Source organism: Ptychodera flava, chromosome 9 (genome assembly GCF_041260155.1).
Source record: "Ptychodera flava strain L36383 chromosome 9, AS_Pfla_20210202, whole genome shotgun sequence".
NCBI lineage: Eukaryota > Metazoa > Hemichordata > Enteropneusta > Ptychoderidae > Ptychodera > Ptychodera flava.
This window is the reverse complement of record NC_091936.1, coordinates 32969983-32988601: the sequence shown is the minus strand read 5'-3', so window position 1 is coordinate 32988601 and position 18619 is coordinate 32969983. Positions and strand designations below refer to the sequence as shown.

Sequence of the window (18619 nt, the reverse complement as noted above, 5' to 3'; positions counted from 1 at the left end):
AAGTTTCTTTACAAAGTGGGCATTGCAAGTTTCTCTGCCACTTTGGCAAAGTGATTGGATAGTTTCCTAATTATTTATTATTCATAAATTCTCGTCCTCGTCGTTCGTTTCATTGCTTCGTGAAGCCGACAGGAAAACACGTAGAAATAGCACTGGCAGCAAGAGGGTTGCTCATTGCTTTGGTACCCAGGTGTGAAACTATAGAAATAACACGATCCTTTAGATGTCGATACGTTTGTTCAAAAGTGAGACTTTTTAGGATCTACCTACCTACCTACCTACCTACCTACCTACCTACCTACCTATCTCTCCATCTATCTATCTATCTATCCATCCATCTATCTATCTATCTATCTATCTATCTATCTATCTATCTATCTATCTATCTCTATCTATCTATCTATCTATCTATCTATCTCTCTCTCTCTATCTATCTATCTATCTATCTATCTATCTATCTATCTATCTATCTATCTATCTATCTATCTATCTATCTATCACTTTATCTACCTATTTTACTTACCGTCTGCTTGCCATTTGTTCAAATGGCTATACATTTATCTACCTACTTAAATATCTAAATAGTTACCTGTGCAATTTAGGTCTATTTCTGCACTGTCTTTACCATAGGTTTTGAGGTTTGGTTTGGGTTTTATTTTCTATCACTGGTATGGTAATACTGTATCTCATCATTACCTTGTCATTCTTAGAGTTGAACTGCACATTTGAGAATCCCGATGGCATGTGCGGTTGGATGCAAGCGCCATACTCCGAGGATGATTTCGACTGGGGCAGATCAAGAGGCTCTGGAAAGAAACCTACGGGACCTGGATTTGATCACACCACTGGTTCAGGTGAGATACCCATGATATCTAACTCATTATAGCAACATGGTTTGATGCTAAAATCCAACTTTATCACTATCACTGAATCTTGATGAAACAATTTCACCGAAAAATTAAAAAGATTTTCCTGAACGTCTCCAGGTAATGGCACAAATGATCCCTATTTGTCAACTCTGTTAATAAAGTATAATTCAAAAATCACATGTAAATTAAACTTTCAATGTAAATATGTACACATTCTTAACTATAGTGTCTTCAGATATTTGAAAATTCAGTACATTCTCGAGCGGATTTGAACTCACAATGTACGGCACACAGTCCTGTAGTGAAGACAAAACCGCTTGGCTAAATCACTACCCTTAAAAAAGAGTGATTCATAAGTCGAGCTAAGTTGTTACAATTTTTCTGACTGCGACCCCTCCACACGCTATTTAGTTCATGAAGCACTTTCACACACATACTCGTTATCATACATCGCACAAAACTTTATCAAAGCAATGAATGCATCAAAACTTAAGTGAAACTTTCCGTGCGTCCATGCAACCTCTGCAAACAGTTTTCTTTAGTAAAGTATAAGGGACCATATTCCTAAAATTCCCATAATGTAATCAGCTGTAATCATTCATCCCATGCCTGTTCGCAAATTGTTCATTCAGGACACTACGTGTACATCGACTCCTCTCACGGAAGTCGAGGGGACATAGCAAGGCTTGAGACATACTATCAGCCACCAACCGATGACCAACCCAAGTGTCTGTCGTTCTGGTATCATATGTTTGGTATGGAGGTTAATCAACTCAGTGTCTACCTTCAACGGTATGGAATGTCAGAAGACAGGGTATGGACTCGATATCAGTCGCAGGGTAACCTGTGGATTGAAGGTCATGTACAGTTCAAGAGCAGTGAACAGTGGCGGGTAAGTAGACAGTATATATCGTACTACCAGGGCTGCAACTTCTATGAAATCTTCATCAAGAAAACCCTTTGAAAAAGTTTTTCCAGCAAATACAATTTTGCTTGACTCGGTTAATGATTTTTAAGACATGTAATGGGAGTATGGTGCCACCTTCGACTACTCTCCTAATTTACGTAGCAGTCCCTCGCATTGTGTTTCTAAGTAAATCGATCATCCCCTATATGTTGCTCCACAGTGTTCTGTGCAATATTAAGAATTTATGATCATGTCGCAGTGAATTTGGTGGCTAATAGCATTTCAAAATCGCCGTAGGTTCGTTTTAGCGCTGACTGATGAACAACTGGGTTTAAAATGTCAGAGATATGGTCGGCATTTTAGGATTATGGTAAATGTGTTGAGATATGAACTGCCAAACATTATTAGAACTAGAACACATGACATTACCTGACAGTGTACATGTGTTCACACTACAGATCATTTTTGAAGGAGTCCTCGGTCACAGCTTCCGTAGTGACATTGCACTTGATGATGTAACTATCATAGATGGTCCCTGTCCTCCAACAAGTAAGTTTTAGAGAGAAACTGTAATTTGTCCCTGTAGTTTTCAATTTGACATTTTGCGAATCTTGCGAACGACTAAAATGTCAAACTCCCAGAGTTCATTGTACCATAGGGGGAACTTGACCTGACGATCTATAAAAACTATTTTATGATGTATCTAGTTGTGTGCGAAGTAGCCAAGAAGACATAATTTCAGTAAGAGATCTTCTCTTCTGTGCCTACACGTTTGCATTGCACGATGTATGATTTCTTTGAGTTGTCATTTTAAAAGTTAAGACATTTAGCTGTAGGTGTCAAGGTTTGCATATGATCAAAGCCAGCAGCTTGTTATTCGTTCTATACAGAACTCACACTTTCATTTACTTTTGTTCATCGTTGTCTCGTTTGATTCTCGAAATCTAATCTTGATACGCACTTCTCCTCAAAATGTCACATTATTATTGATGAAGGTGTATGTGAGTTTGAGGTGGACTTCTGTGACTGGGTCCAGGACGAAGATGACGATTTTCAATGGAGTCGCGGGAGAAATGGAACGTCAACACCATTCACAGGTCCGCAATACGACCACACCACTGGAACAGAATTTGGTAAGTTTAAAGCCACAATAGCTGAGAATTTTATGCCTTATTTTCATTCTATTATATCAAACAGGTTAATTAATAAACGGATGCGACCACTTTTAAAATTGGGCCACCACGAGAAAAGCACAAAAATGCAGTATTTGATGCACATAGTGATCATCCAAGAAACAAGCATGATACCATTTACTTGAATGCACAACACACGATGGCCGACATCTTTGCTGTCGTAATCTTTATTTTTCTCTATCACGTGAAAATGGCGGGAAATCTAAAATGATGTTAAACTTTTTGAATTTACATGCCATTTTCGACACTTATGGCAATGTTATACACTTTTTCAGTCTTTAATGGGTCTTATTCATAAAAAAGACTCGTGGAAAACTGAGGATACTTTGAGATCAGTTTATTACACATTTTCAGCTATGGAAAATGTAACTGCGAGTAAAAGAGCACACTAGTGTGGGGCCAATGTAGATGCTATAAGATTTTCTCTTGATCGTTTGGTTGTAGCGTATAGGAAGAACACTACATTATATTTGCGCATGTTTAGTAGACAGTATTCCAAAGTACGGTCGGCCGATCGATCGATCGCATCAGCCCCTAAGACGGAGCACGAATTACGGCACGCAGTGTCATTATATTTCAAGCATTAGTATTGGATCATGGATGCATTGCGGTCAGACATTTTGGCCACCGAACTTGTTTCATAAAAGAATTTTTAAACCTAGATGCAAAAATGGCGTATTACGAACGTGTATTATTTGTATACATTACTGTCTTAGGTTACTTCGCCTTCATTGATTCATCACAAGCTGGCCAAGGGTCGGTTGCTCGCCTTCTCAGTCAAGTATTCACCGGTGACAGCGTTAAGTGCATGACGTTCTGGTATCACATGTATGGCGCCGAAGCGGGAACGATGCTGGTCTCCACGATTGACCTCGAAGGTCAGGCAATCGGTCGATCAAACTGGACCCAATCTAGTAAGTTGTGAATTAATTATCAAAAGCATGTATTTTAGTTAAAGTTTTATCTTCATTAATGGAGCCCATAACCAAGAAATCGAATTCATTTTCACAGTGATTCAAAACCACATAATTTACAAACCCGAGTTTTGGATTGTTGAACTAACTCTCCCTCCGATTGCATATGCCTTGTAAATGGCAGCAAACCTAGTTTCTGTAAAGCTTTCTAAATATCGCCAAATTTCATGCAAACACCAAATCTTGCCGCCAATTGTGAGTATGGAGTTTCCATACCAATATACATGTATAGTACCAGTATGCTTACTTTCATACATTGAATTTTATTAGACTGTTATCGTCATTGGAAACCATAATATCACCCACACAAGTTTCACAGCGATAGATGTTTCAGTCATTTCTTTATAAAGAATGTTTTGCAATCACTTGCAGTCAACCAAGGCGATGTGTGGAGGTACAGCACCTACACAGCAACAAGTGAATTGGATTTCCAAATAGCAATAGCCGCCGTCGTCGGGGGAGGTAGCTTCGGTGACATCGCTATCGACGACGTCCAAATCGGAGACGACGTGTGTCCACCACCAGGTACGACAGAGATTTAAGTTGCGTCTATTGATTTCTGTTGATACAGGACTCACAACGGAAAACTGAAGCAACTCTGTGCACTGATAGGAAAACGGAGGTTTGGCGGACTGAAATAAACACGTAGCAACAACCGAGGGCGTCATCGGGTATAGCCGAGAGATGTCGCCATACTTTACATAAACGTCCTTACGCCGTTGTGCAATATGTACGAGAAAGGAGACAAATACTTCATATGCACATACAGACTATTTTAAAGGTTGTCGCAACATAATTTTTCGTCACACTATTTGTATTTGACTTGCAGTGAAATAAGGAGACGAGGGTGTCTTTGTGTAACAAAGGAAAATAACGTCATAGAGTGGCACAGAGTATCCCACGAATTCAATAGTAATTATGTGTACTCATTATATATTTTGAAGGATTCTGCGATTTCGAAAACGAAGTTCTTTGTGGATGGGTAAACGATAAAGATGATCGCTTTGATTGGTTACTCAACACCGGTGCCACTAGAAACCAGTTCACTGGTCCGTCTGCCGACCACACGACCGGAACTGACGAAGGTGAGCTGTGGTCACGTCAGTCAAGCAGATTTCTGGATCGTGTTATTGAATGACTGTTTAAGAATTATATCGTCGCCACAGCAGTGCGCTACGCAAACTGATGACTTCGCCTTCTGTTATACTGTTAATATCGTTCAGTCGTACTCTGCCACTTTTTGATGAAATGAGGCAATTTGATTGATTTATTTGAAAGCTGTTAACGTTCACTGTGAACTTCTTTCTGACTTAAAATGAATGGAATTAATCTGGTCATTTTCGGCAAACAAAAAGTGAAATAAATATTCCCTGTTCTTATCTGTTAGTTGACAGATAGGGAACCATATTATCGAAATTAACTTTTTTTCATGAAATTATAGATACTGTTAGTACCCACACGCTTGTATTTCAGGGTTTTACGTTCTCTTCGACTCATTCCCATCGCCCAACGACCCTCCAGCCATCGGAGAGAACGCTACACTGACCAGCGAACACTTCCCGCCGACGCCGGGTTCATGCATCTTATTCTGGTACCATATGTTACACCAGGATAACTGTAAGTTATCTGCCTGATTCAGCAATTTCTACGTTTACCTATTTCTCTTGATGCGACTGGTACTGTATTTGATCCAGAAAAAACGTTAGGCGCATCTTTTATTGAATAAAAATGTCTTTCTTATCACATCGAAAATACAGTAAAATTGTGGCAGCTGTAGCTATATCAATCATGGAAAAGCTGTATGACAAGTGGGTCTATTATCACACATGACATTTATTTTGGGTTTTGAAACATTTTTGATTTTATCAGTAAAACTTTGAATCAGAGACTTGGGGTGATGATTTTCAGTGGTTAAAAAATCAATATTTTGGTATGCAGGTTGTTGTGGGTGGGTGGGTGGGTGGGTTGGGGTTTAAGAGTCAAAGTGTCTTTCATGGGGAGTTCTGTGAGTTAAACTTGCACAATATGTAACTTCAAATGTGCACACAGATGCCTGATGAGACCGTTTACAGCATTGTCTGTATAGGACTGTTATGAAATAAAGATACCTACCCATTTTCTTGGCGAATAGGATTTAAACGTCTTAGGTAGTTTAAACCCATGCCATATGAACTCTTGCCAACTGTTGTCATTGCAGTTATAAATCGAAAGAAGCCCTGAAGAGAAATATTCGATAAAAAGCCCAAGTGAATAAATAAATTTGTACATTGATGGTGGCCTTATTTCCGTCATCTGTAACTGTCATCGCCTTCTCGTATAAATCGTTGCGGTTTCTTTTCAGCCGGAAAACTGAACGTTTACCTGAAAAGTGCCGATGATGGAGTGCAGCATCTCATATGGCAAACAACCGGTAACCACGGCGATGTGTGGGTGCAGGGTTTCGCCAACTTTCAGTCGACTTTAGAATACCAGGTATTCTAGTTGTCAAATTTCTGTGTATGCGTACAGTAATCTAGTAACCAACAAAATGTCAAAGTCGCGGTCTTCAGATGTTAAATTTGTTGATTAAATTTGTTTGATAAAGCAAGTTGCATTTTTACGGTACCTTTTTAGTATGCTGAAAAGTATGAGACAAATGTTAGGTAGACCTAGCTTCCAGACAGCTCAGATAGAAATGATGATGACGTCACTCCTTCTATTTCAGGAATATGAATGATAAACAGTGTTTTACAAATAGCAATAGCAAAACTTCGTTAATACCGTTAAATTATATTTACCAATCAGCAGATACACATCAACATTACTTGAGTTCCTCTAGTCGTCTTATTTTCTTAGATTTCATGAAAAAAACTACTGCCACACACTACAGATTGTCCGTTGATAATCCCATGATGTCGTCGCCTTCTTATACCACAGCTACAGTTTGAAGCCACATACGGGTCAGCTCAAGGAGACACTGCGTTGGATGACATCGAAATTAACCCGGGTCCGTGTCAAGGTAAGAAAAATTATCGGCGCCCTCATCGGTTGACAGTTGTACATGCTCTAATAGGCTTCGACGTCATCGGTTGCCTGTGGAACAACTCTCAGCACCTGGTGCGTGTAATAGGCATCGATCTGGCAAAGTTATTGATCGAACCTTGGACGAATATACACACATGTGTGTAGATTCGTCCCAGATCGAACGTAGACGTGTTTGGGATGGTATAATTATCAATGAGGCCACTGTGCCCTCAAATTGTGCTTTTGACCATCAAAATCGCAGAAATCCGCTCAACAAGAGGATCGAGCAAATGTGATACATTTCAGATTTACAACGTGTATTTTTGTTCATAAGATTATTTGTTTAAATCCCTAACATATTTCTTAACACTGTAGAGTATGGATGTGACTTTGAAGACGGGCTTTGTTATTGGACACAAGATAACGAAACGGACACAGTTGACTGGATACGAAACAAGGGAAGCACAGGTGGCTTGCATACGGGACCAAGATTTGATCACACTAAGGGAACAGCCGAAGGTGAGTAGAGGGTGAACCGACGCCACTTTCATCAAGTTTGTCGAAATGTCTACCCTGTCAAGTGGATTTCGATTTGGTGATCGTCAGGATTAAAGACAAGGAACAGCTCTAATGATTTATCTAATCGTTGTAATATCAACAGGTTATTACATGTATGTTGATTCGTCTGGGCTGGTCAAAACGGACAATGCTCGACTGATATCGGCTATACTGCCACCAACGCCGAGGGATGGGTATTGTTTTCAGTTCTGGTACCACATGCTGGGAAGTCGAGTTGGCGATCTCAATGTTTACATACGAAACGAGTATGACGAACAAACACTGGTGAGTATAGCGCTATTAGGCAAGTAATGAAAGTAAGCCTTTTTCATATTAATGTTTTCATCCATACTGTCTTCCGAAACAGTAATATTTTGATTTACTCTTAGACTACTAATAGTTAAAAGTAGTATGCGCCTCGAAAGCGATGGACTTCAACTTTTGCTCAAACTTTCCTAAAGGAATCTTTCAACCATTCTCTTTCCAAATCAAGAATAAAAATCAGGGGTCACCGTGCCAATTTTGGTACTAGAGAAACAAATTACCCAAGATTTACAGATATTTGAAAATCAAAATGGCCGCCATCGCTTGTGTTAACTTTTTGGATTAAAATTAAATTTTCGATTTTCGAATATCTGAGAGAAAGTGAAAAGTTTTCTTTCACCAAGAGCTTGGAAATGAACCTCCACAGTGGTAGATCACAATAGAATAGAATCCCGAATATCTGTTCTACCTCAAGAGTTATCCTATACCTGCAAAAATACCTGCCTGTAATTTATTGTACAGTGGGCTACATGCGATGTATCTACCACAAAAAAGAACCAAATATTGTTGTTTTGGTCATTTTTTTCAGTTTAAATTCTGAATTTTGTTAAACACAAAATGTAATTAACCTTACCCTAGCCATGCTTTCTACATTCATGTGATTCTGATACGGACACACAGATCTGGAGAAGGATGGGTACACAAGGCGACCAATGGAGACACGCTCAACGTGATATTTACATGACAAGCATGTATCAGATTGTCATCGAAGTTGCCAACGTAGACCACCAACGTAGTGATATTGCCATTGACGACATCTCCATTACTGTTGGTGAATGTCCACCGTCCAGTAAGTGCAATTGCATGCAGTACTAGTAGACTTAAGACGATACCGAAGGATTCAACGCGCGCGCGATCGCTAAGGCTTGCGGTGTTCCAAATGCGCGCTATTGCACGTGAAAATCATTAACTTTTACATAGTTTTCTAGGCACTATCGCCCTCTGCTCTTGTGCAAATGTTCAAAAGCTTTCAAGTCGGCCAATCTTCCATCGGTTGAAATGAATTTCGGCAGAATTGTAGACACCGCCAAGATAAATAAGGCTAAGCATGCGTTTTAGAAAATTCTCAATAATTTTGTAGATATGTCAGGAATAGGATTAAAACTTGTACGAAATTACAAAGTAGATTTTTGCCATTTCAAAACACAGTTTTTGTTTCACGTCTGTCCAAATCTATGCCCGGGATCACTGTGTAAAATTTCAGGGGATTTTGAGCAAGTTTGGAGTGGCTTAATCTTTTCAAAAACATGCTGTGCTAATCTGCATATCTATGATGTCACGCGTTCCGTGACCGACAACCGTGCGTCTGCTTGGTTTTGGTGCCATTGTTTTGCATCTCCGGGTCATTAAATGCACAAAAACTCTTATTTTTGTGGATTTCACAAAACCGTTGCCTAGATACTTGAATCCTTCGGTATCGCCTTAAACCATTTAATATAGTGCTTGACTGCCTCCCGATGAGGGCACCGTAATAAAGGTATCACTTCTCCGGTTGTTACAATGAAGACCTACGTCGGAAGCTAAAACGGTGTGCAGTCCTTAATCCCTGGTCCTCGCTTTAGGGCTTGTTAACATTGACTGTTTTTGTGATTTAATCTTTTGCTCTCCTGTGAAAGTTGTTTGTTCAGAGAGAAAGCTAATAAAAAAAACCCTGGCCCTTTAAATGCCAGCAACTTCTTTAAAGGCCTGTGCCTGCGTCAGATTGTCTCGCGGGGAAATCTAATTATAAGATTACAATTTCAATGGAAAACAAAAGGTTATGACACTCCACAATCCTATTATAGACTAAAACAAACTTGATCCAGCGGATCAAGTCCCTGGCTTTAATAATTCCTTGAAACGTACATTGTTCAGTCTGCTAGAGGGTTAATATATTCACGATGGCCTTCGACAAAGTTTACTTGTATTTATAAAGTACCTACTCAACTATCCATTTACAGGTATAACTGTGTTGATTGGCACTTTGGGTTCTCCATTAAGTTATTTGTGATGCTTGTTAGACTTAGACTCCTCATGGATCATCCCAACACACCATATCTTCTGAATATCACGAATTTGTCGCATAATTTAGACCAATAGTTTCCTTTTTCTTAGACTTGATAATGAAAGCTCTCTCCTATGTCATGTTTGTTTCATAGCCTTTTAAATGAAGCCCAGAAAACAAAGATAATATTTTGTTTTAGTCTTGGGATAAGCGGATTCAAACCAATCGACCGCGTTGATTTCTTGCGTTGACAGATGAATGCGACTTTGAGCATAACTTTTGTCAGTGGGATAATCCAGATTACGACGATATTGATTGGTTGAGAGGCTTCGGGGGAACGGACACCGATGGGACCGGACCAAGAGTTGACCACACGACTGGAACAGATACAGGTACGTCTGCGATGTCGTAAGGCTAAAATTTAGACTAAGAAGGAGCGAGGCGTTGCTTGTCAAGAACCAAAGTTTGGAAGAGACTTACTACATCTTTCAGTTCATGTCATCACTTCAGAGAGTCGGAGAGATCTAAAATATTGATTATATTATATCATGCTACCATGCGTCATTCTGATTGGACGAGAGCTCATTCCACCTATGCTAAAATATTCTACTGTTTTAGCAGTGGTAAAACGGGCCCCTAAACCAGCTTAATTATGATAACAAAGGAACTCCCACATCGATTGCACTTATGATTTTGTAAATTAACACCCAAAATGGCAGGTAGCATTCATCCAAACTCATTTTAGTTTGCCTTCCTCTACCTAATGCCATTAAAATGACAACTTCGTGATAATTGCGAAATATCATTTAAGGTATAGAACGCGCCTCGGGGACAGATGATCGGACTCAATTATTTTTTTCTGATATACCACTTGTGAGATTCATTTTAAAGCTCTTTGAGAAAGTAAAACTTTCACCGGCTTAGTTTTTCGAAAATCAAAAATTTGATGTTTCCCCCATAGAGTTAACACAGGAGTAGCGGCCATCTTAAATTTCAAATAACGCAAAATGGTAATTTGTTTCGCTAGTTCCAAACTTTGAGCAGTGACCTCCGATTTTTACTGTCGATTTGATAAGAGAGTGGCGGTAAGTTTCATTCAGGAAAATTTGAGCAAAAGTTTAAGTCTTCCACTTTCGAGGTGCATACTACCTTAAGACGACGAACTCTTACAGAATTCGTACACGTCAAATCATTCGCAAACCAGTAAAAACTTTAATCTCGCAGGTTACTTTGCCTATATCAATACCAGTTCAGCGCTGCAGAATCAGTATGCAGTACTGACTACACCGTCCTTTTCCTCGGACGGCGAGAGGTGTCTGAAATTCTGGTATCACATGTTTGGGGACAATATCGGTAGCCTCTTCGTCTACCAACGTGATATGGGCGATGTGTTAGCCGTTCCCATCTGGTCAAAGGTCGGTAACCAAGGAGATATTTGGCGACGAGGATTGGCACCGCTACCCTTGAAAAGGACTAAAAACGATTACGAGGTAATGTGTAGTATTAATTTGGTGAGTTTTAATCGCAAGGCAACTCACACACCTGCAGTATTTTCTTCCGATTGATGGTGGCTGCGGACAACGCATTAAAGTTTCGCCTGGTACTCGATAGACAATATCTTGACGCGTAATTAGTTTCTTTCAAGGCAAATGCACCAAAAAGTCCAAAGTGGTTGATAACTTACGTGTATGTGAAAATATGAGAGATGTCGTGTTGGGAGACGTGAAGTGAAATTCAGTAAAGACATTATCGATATTGGAAGCATACTTATATTAGACAGGTAGTTATATAGACATTTACATATTACACAGATGTTAGATGGTGTGTCATATCTCCATGCATCAACTAGTAGAGTTTGCATTCATGTCTGAAAACTGCCCATGATATTGTTTGTCTGGTTAATGTGCTATATGACATGTTTATACTGTTTTGAGGGAGAATTTGGGGTTCCCATAGTGTTTCCAAGATGTACTCTCCCGAAATTATTGTAACTTATGTCATGACCAAATATTCATATTCTTGCTGTGGGAAAAGAAAGCCTAACCAGGATAAAGTACCTTTTCCATCCAATTTTTTTTTTGCTAAATGAGGGCGCTCTGATCAAATCTGGTTTTCCAAAATTCTCGGAATCAAACAGGTCTCCTTTCAAGCTGTTGTCGGCAATGGCGACCTAGGGGACATCGCCATCGACGACGTGCTCATCGACACGATTCCGTGTCAACCTGAAGGTTGGTGTGATTTTGAGATCGACACGTGTGGTTGGACAAACGAACTTGTACGAGACGATGACTTTGATTGGACGAGGATTGCCGGCGGTTCCCCTACACCGAACACAGGTCCGAGGCAAGACCACACGATCGGAACAGGGAAAGGTAAACTCTGCCCGTATAGCCAGCACTTTCAATAACCATTCTGCGTCTGAATGTTCCTGATCGCGACCGTAACCAGGCATTGATTGAAACCGACAGCTGTGCACTGAAGTTTTGATCCTGCAATACTAAGTGCTTTAACTTAAATCATACAAACGAAAGTGATTTCGTCTTTTGTCGCGCACTCTATCATCTTTTAGTGTTTCGAGTTGTTCAGATCCCATACCACATGTTATATGAAATCTAAAGACCGATTTCTTCAGTATGTATCAATTTATGTAAAGTATATCTATAAGCATTATTTGCTTATGCCTTGAAATAATGATGAATCATTGTCACAAGTGAACATGTACTGGCCCGATGGACTGCGCTTGCGTAGTTTATGTGTTTAATTCAGGCATTCATCGTAATGTTTATACAATGGCACTTTTCTTCGACGTGGTTTCCCACAATTCAAATTGTCATGTTGATGTCATATCATAGCAAAATGCTAGAACTGACGACGAGTGATGATATAGAACTTGAACTTGTTTATTGAATACGGAACCATGGCTACATGCAGCTTGGTGTATCGTGTCCGTGGACGCTTATCGTCAGCGTGAAATAATATTTTCTTTGCGCCAATTTGGAAGATTATGTCATTGATGTTACATGTACAGTGATTAAAACCTTCATTGTTACATTCTCAAACCGCTACAATTCTTCACTACACTATTTTGACAGATTATGGTAGTTAAAACAGTGAACGGCATGAAAAAAAGAGCTGTTATCGTCTTATCAAACTCTGAATCTTGCCATCGTTTTCAAATATAATGGCCAGGTTTATATCAAAATTTTGGTATATCAGTGTACAGAGACTACGGAGAAAACAATTTCGACTGATCTTTCCTGCAGAACGCTACAAAGTCTTTTTCTCAATCTACAGGACATTACATGTATATTGAAACTAATGATGGAGAGGTAGGCGATCGAGCCTGGCTTGTCAGCGAACACCTCACACCGACCGACGGTGAGTTATTACTCGTAACCAGCATCCCACTAAAATACTTTTACACTTGCTCCGTGACACATATTCCCTGTTACATCTCAGTCAGTGTATAGGTTAACAGAAAAAGTCTAATAATTCAAATGTTCAACTAAAGCATTTCATTCGTTCCAATGATTAAAATCACGGTTTTATTCACGTTAAAATAAACTGATACAGTTGTGCTAAAGCGTAAGGAGTGAATGTTTCAAGTGTTCATATCGGTTTTGCTAAGAGTGGAAAGTGAAGTGTGACAATTTTTGTCAGAAAAAGGACGGCAATATATTCCATTCAAAATATTGTTTTTTCAATATGCAATAATACATCTGTCGCTTTCTGTCCCCCCCTCTCTCTCTCCCTCTCTCTCTCTCTCTCTCTCTCTCTCTCTCTCTCTCTCTCTCTTCCCCCCCCCCACAGGAAAGTGTTTTCAGTTCTGGTATCACATGTATGGTGACACAATCGATCGGCTGACGGTGTATATTGAATCTCGCAGTAGATCAAGGGCGATTCTTTGGCGAGAGGAAGGTAACCAAGGGAATGAATGGTTTCAAGGAAAGTTTACCGTCAACTCTTCGGTGGAATATTGGGTGTGTGGATTTAGACTGTATACACATGCAGTTTTTTTCATGGCAAACTCTGTCCCAATGATTGGAATTTGAAGAAGATCACACTCGCCATATGACAATTTCAATAAGATGAGCTCAATTTGCCATAAACTGTTTGTTTTCACAGTTGCACTGAACTTTGACTTTTGACTTTCGCCCAGTGGTGTTGTTTCACCATGAGAATCTATAGGGCAAATTATGAACATTTTTTTTCAATACAAAACTAGCTATATCAGTGCTTTTGTATATATTTCACAAATGATACAATTATTCTTCACCAGAATATGGTGAGAGGAAGTGCTTATATGTACAATAGACCTACAATATTGAAATTTCGACAAAAATGTCAACGCGTTAAACATTGGAGTCTATGCGGTAAGCTATAAAAATCGACACAAAGATAGCCTTGTTTTATAGATAGATTAATTTTCCCGTAAGTCTTTTATCGCAGCCGATTGCCTGCCTTTCTAATGATAGTCAACTACAGTTGCTGTCATTTACAATCTGCGTTAGTGCTTACAAGTACAAACCTTGATCAATTAAAATAGTGACCTATATTGAGATGAATTGATGCTCCATTTTTTCATAATTGTAATCGCTTGTCTTTGAAATACAGTTCTTTTATTGGATTAGCGCAGAAAACAGGTCAACGGAGAATTGTCTTCTGTCCCATTAGAGTAATTCATCTGCATAATTTGCATAGAGTAAAAAGTGGGATTTCACTCTCATGTTATCCTTGAATTTTCAAGGCCCCCTTGAACAGCAGGGTTTTTCGTGGCCCCCTTCAATTTCTCTTCCGCGCCCCCCCCCCCCCGTCATTAATTGTGCTCGTTCACTTAACTATATCATAATTTACCCACAGATTATTTTCGAAGCTGTGAAAGGAGGAAAGTTTGGTGACATTTCCATCGATGACACGTCATTTGAGGACGGTCCATGCCCGACGACCCCACCGCCCCCAACATTGCCCCCACCTCCAGTAACTTTCCGTGAGTATATCATGCACAAGTTATTTTTATATCAACGTTCATGCGTCATAACAAACGATGCATTGCCAATTGCAGTAAGGATGGGGATTTAAGTGTATCGAGATTTAAAATCATGAATACTTGATCGAAACTATCTGATAATTTCGAAAGTAAGCTTTTGTCACTATGAACACCAAGGCTTCTGTCTTTCTCTCCGATTTTGTGCTGATATATATTTTCATCCCGTTGCTAGGCAATTTTCAGAGGTGTATCTTCTTCCATGTTTCCTTGATAGTCATTATTGACATCGATAACCAAATCACTTATTTCAACTTCCACAGCTCCTGACTCCCATAACTGTGACTTTGAGCAAGACATGTGCACGTGGACATCATATGACATATTCTCTGATTTTAATTGGACGAGAGCATCTGGAGCAACTGACTTGACTGGTTTAGGACCTCCTATCGACCACACAACCGACAGCTCAGAAGGTAATTCAGTAGCTTCTCGATCGGATCAGAATACACAACCTTCTGTACCAACCCCCCTCCAAATGTAAGAACGTCAGCAATCAAAAGATACTCCCACGTTATATCAGAGAGAGAGAGAGAGAGAGAGAGAGAGAGAGAGAGAGAGAGAGAGAGAGAGAGAGAGAGAGCACAGAAAATATGTTCAGACGAGACGGTAATGCATGTTTTTTGTTAAAAGTGTCTCCTGCTGCTGTTGCAGGTTACTACATATTCGTTGAATCGTCGACCCCCCGCTCGGAAGGAGAGGTGGCAGCACTTGTCAGCGGACTTTTCAACTACCACCAGCCAGACGGCGTCTGTATGAAGTTTTGGTATCACATGTACGGTTCTTACGTCGGATCTCTGTCAATATCCATCGAGGTAGAGGAAGGAAATTCGACGGAATCTCTGTTCCTATGGACCAAGTATGGTGACCGTGGGCCCAAATGGAACTATGACCAGATCCACATCGCGGAAACGAGAAATTTCAGGGTAATGCTTGCTCTTCCTTTGCGCTGCGATCAGAGTCTTATGTACATACCAGTTTCCAATATCATGGCTTTCGAATTGATGTACATCAGTCAACCAAGTGTGGGGATCTTCAACTCTCGATGATACCTCAGTCAGCAGTTGATTCATGATGGAAGCAAAAACTTAATTACGACGCGATTTCTTCTGGTGTAGTCTTGGGTATAGACAATATTCTCATTTCGTAAGATTCTATCCGGGTATGTAGCATGTTCCTATTTCTTTCCCACAGGTCGTGATCGAGGCGACAGCTGACACTAATTGGGACGGCCACATCGCTTTGGATGACATTTTTTTCAGTATTGGAGCCTGTGACTTGGCACGTAAGTCGCAATGATCTTGCTTCTGTTTTCGCGGGTGAGCGGATCAGAAATGAATGATTATGTCAGTAAATAAACAGGGTACTTCGGAATGTTTGTCATTTTATTAAAAAAATGACCAACTTCGTCCTTCAGTTACGACGACTGTCAAACAATATCCCAGTTCAGAAAAGTAGAGGGTACAACCCTCAAATCAAACATGTGGTTTCTATAGCATATTCGCCTGCCATGCAAGCTATGTTTCCTTGGACAGGGACCCTCCCTCAAACTATACTATGCCGAGCCGTACAGACCGGATTCAATCTGACCAAAATCCGATGTAGAGATGGGTCGGTCTTTTACGTTGTCGTATTGTGGTCTCTATTTTTGGGGAAGAATCGAACGATGACACTGAAGTCGTGACAAGCTTATTTAATTAAATGCATTTATTTAACGGGACAAAGTCACTCCTTTTTGACCATTTTTATGATATCAAAAAACATGGAAATTAAAAGTCGCTCAGTGTACAAAATGATATACATACCAGCAAAAATGTCAAAAACTACCCTTTTGCTGAAAGCAAACAGATGATTTCGTTTATGACAACTAGGAAAATGGATTTTTACCTATTTCGACTTGCTTTTCTATGACAAATAAACATTGTCACAATGTAAGTGAAGTTTCTATCATATATCTATTTGAAAGGCACCCTCAATTAAGATTCCAGTACAAATGCTTGCATACGGCGAAACTTTATGTAACAGTGTGTGTGTTCAGCCATTCATGCTGACAGTTGTGCACGAAACTTGATTTTTTTGTTACAGACCGTAAAATGTTTCACTGAATGTTGATGTTGACTGCAAGCAGAGTTAGGGCTGTTTACAGTTGGCTAGTATTTCAGTAATTTTAGAAAGTCAAACGCCACAAACTGCTTTCATAACAAACACAATTCACGAAGAAAGTTCAAAAAAGAGCAGCTTTGTCCCTTTAAACACTTGCATCTCTTTGCCATTTTCAGTTGTCTGTGGTTTTGAAAACAGCATGTGTGGTATAATCCAGGATGCCAGCAATGATTTTGATTGGGTGAGAAAACAAGTTTCCGACATTGACGACCTAGGACGAGATGTCACATATGGGACACCGTACGGTAAGTGTGCAGTTCACCAAGCACGGCCCGGATACTCTCAGTACGTCATCTGTTCATGCAGGTCACATACTGACCTATAATATCGAATATGCAAATGCAGCCATCGTCGCTATATATGAGGATCACTGAGTCAAAAAGGATAAAATCTCGTAAAGTTTTGGACAAACCACACTGAAATTTAAGTTGTCTACCATTCTAAAGGAATAAAAGCTTCCTTCTATTTCATTTACCTCAATCGAGATTATAATATCCCCATATTATTGTATACAAGTTGTTGTATATTTATTTCTCAGCTGTATAAGAACTGCGAAAGTAATTTACAAATGACCATTTTTTAAAATTAAATTTCATTATCATTAATTTTCCGTTCTACAGGACACGTTTTGTATGCGAACAAGTCAGCTGGTCAAGTTCCAGGTGCGATTGCGCGCGCAATGTCGCCCCTCTCGGACGGCCTCTTCTTAAAACTCTGCATTCGGTTTTGGATTCACATGTCAGGCCAAGCGTTCCAACGCCTAAATATCAAGATTAGAGAGATCGACTCGACTGAGAAGGTCATATTCACAGCCACAGAGATTTCTCTAACATGGCATGTTGCAGAAGCTACACTCGATGAGCCAGAACAATTTCAGGTATTCAGGAAATTCGAACAAATTTGAAGTCGACAGTTTTGTGTCGCAAGAATTATCAATTGTTATTAATGTATTTGCACCGAGTTTGTTTTACAAATTAATAATGTAAACAGCATATTTTCGTCAGCGGTCTTCCCGTTTCTTGCTTTTACCAGCATGGTACCCCTGACTACAGCAACAAGAGAAGTCAGCTGCTACAGAAGTGTGAATTCTTAGATATAGGTAGAATGCGCCTCGGGGACAGAGATATTCGGACTCTCAAATTTTTACAATTATTTCCTGATTTACCAATTGTGTGGGCTCATTTTAAAACTCTTGGGGCAAGAAAAAATTTCATCTACCGTCGAAGTTTTCGAAAGTCGAAAAATACATTTTTCCCCATAGAGCTAACACAGGGATGGTGGCCATTTTGAATTTCCAATATCAGTAATAGACATCAAATCAGGTCCAATAATCATTATCATTCAAGGTAACTATGAAATTTACCAGGTCCAAGGAATATATCGAAAATGACAAAGGCAATGGGGTCATCTTGAACCACGAAATAGTGGTGGTACCGGGTGTCCGGAATGGGTAAGCGTACCCTGCCAGCTAGCCGCACTCGTCAAGATTGACCCAAAGCGACAAATCCATTGTCATTTGGTGAATTCATAAAATTACTTTTGTGAGTCAAAATTTGATATGCTGTCACTCATCATTCGAGAAACAGACAGGTCATATTTT

General features: G+C 39.7%; 1 protein-coding gene across 1 annotated transcript in view; it reads left to right on the top strand.

Annotated features, from left to right (window-relative positions):
- LOC139140735 (MAM and LDL-receptor class A domain-containing protein 1-like) overlaps nt 1-18619 on the top strand; it is a 65793-nt gene that overhangs the window by 21617 nt on the left and 25557 nt on the right. The window contains exons 16-39 of the mRNA XM_070710121.1: nt 711-854; nt 1502-1761; nt 2235-2325; nt 2772-2909; nt 3686-3883; nt 4316-4468; nt 4888-5028; nt 5417-5560; nt 6285-6415; nt 6860-6941; nt 7322-7465; nt 7608-7789; nt 8450-8618; nt 10067-10204; nt 11037-11302; nt 11950-12184; nt 13107-13190; nt 13623-13792; nt 14673-14799; nt 15120-15272; nt 15511-15782; nt 16051-16141; nt 17136-17264; nt 17640-17896. Of these exons, the coding sequence (XP_070566222.1) occupies nt 711-854; nt 1502-1761; nt 2235-2325; nt 2772-2909; nt 3686-3883; nt 4316-4468; nt 4888-5028; nt 5417-5560; nt 6285-6415; nt 6860-6941; nt 7322-7465; nt 7608-7789; nt 8450-8618; nt 10067-10204; nt 11037-11302; nt 11950-12184; nt 13107-13190; nt 13623-13792; nt 14673-14799; nt 15120-15272; nt 15511-15782; nt 16051-16141; nt 17136-17264; nt 17640-17896 (3899 nt within the window). The remainder of the gene's footprint in view (nt 1-710; nt 855-1501; nt 1762-2234; nt 2326-2771; nt 2910-3685; nt 3884-4315; nt 4469-4887; nt 5029-5416; nt 5561-6284; nt 6416-6859; nt 6942-7321; nt 7466-7607; nt 7790-8449; nt 8619-10066; nt 10205-11036; nt 11303-11949; nt 12185-13106; nt 13191-13622; nt 13793-14672; nt 14800-15119; nt 15273-15510; nt 15783-16050; nt 16142-17135; nt 17265-17639; nt 17897-18619) is intronic.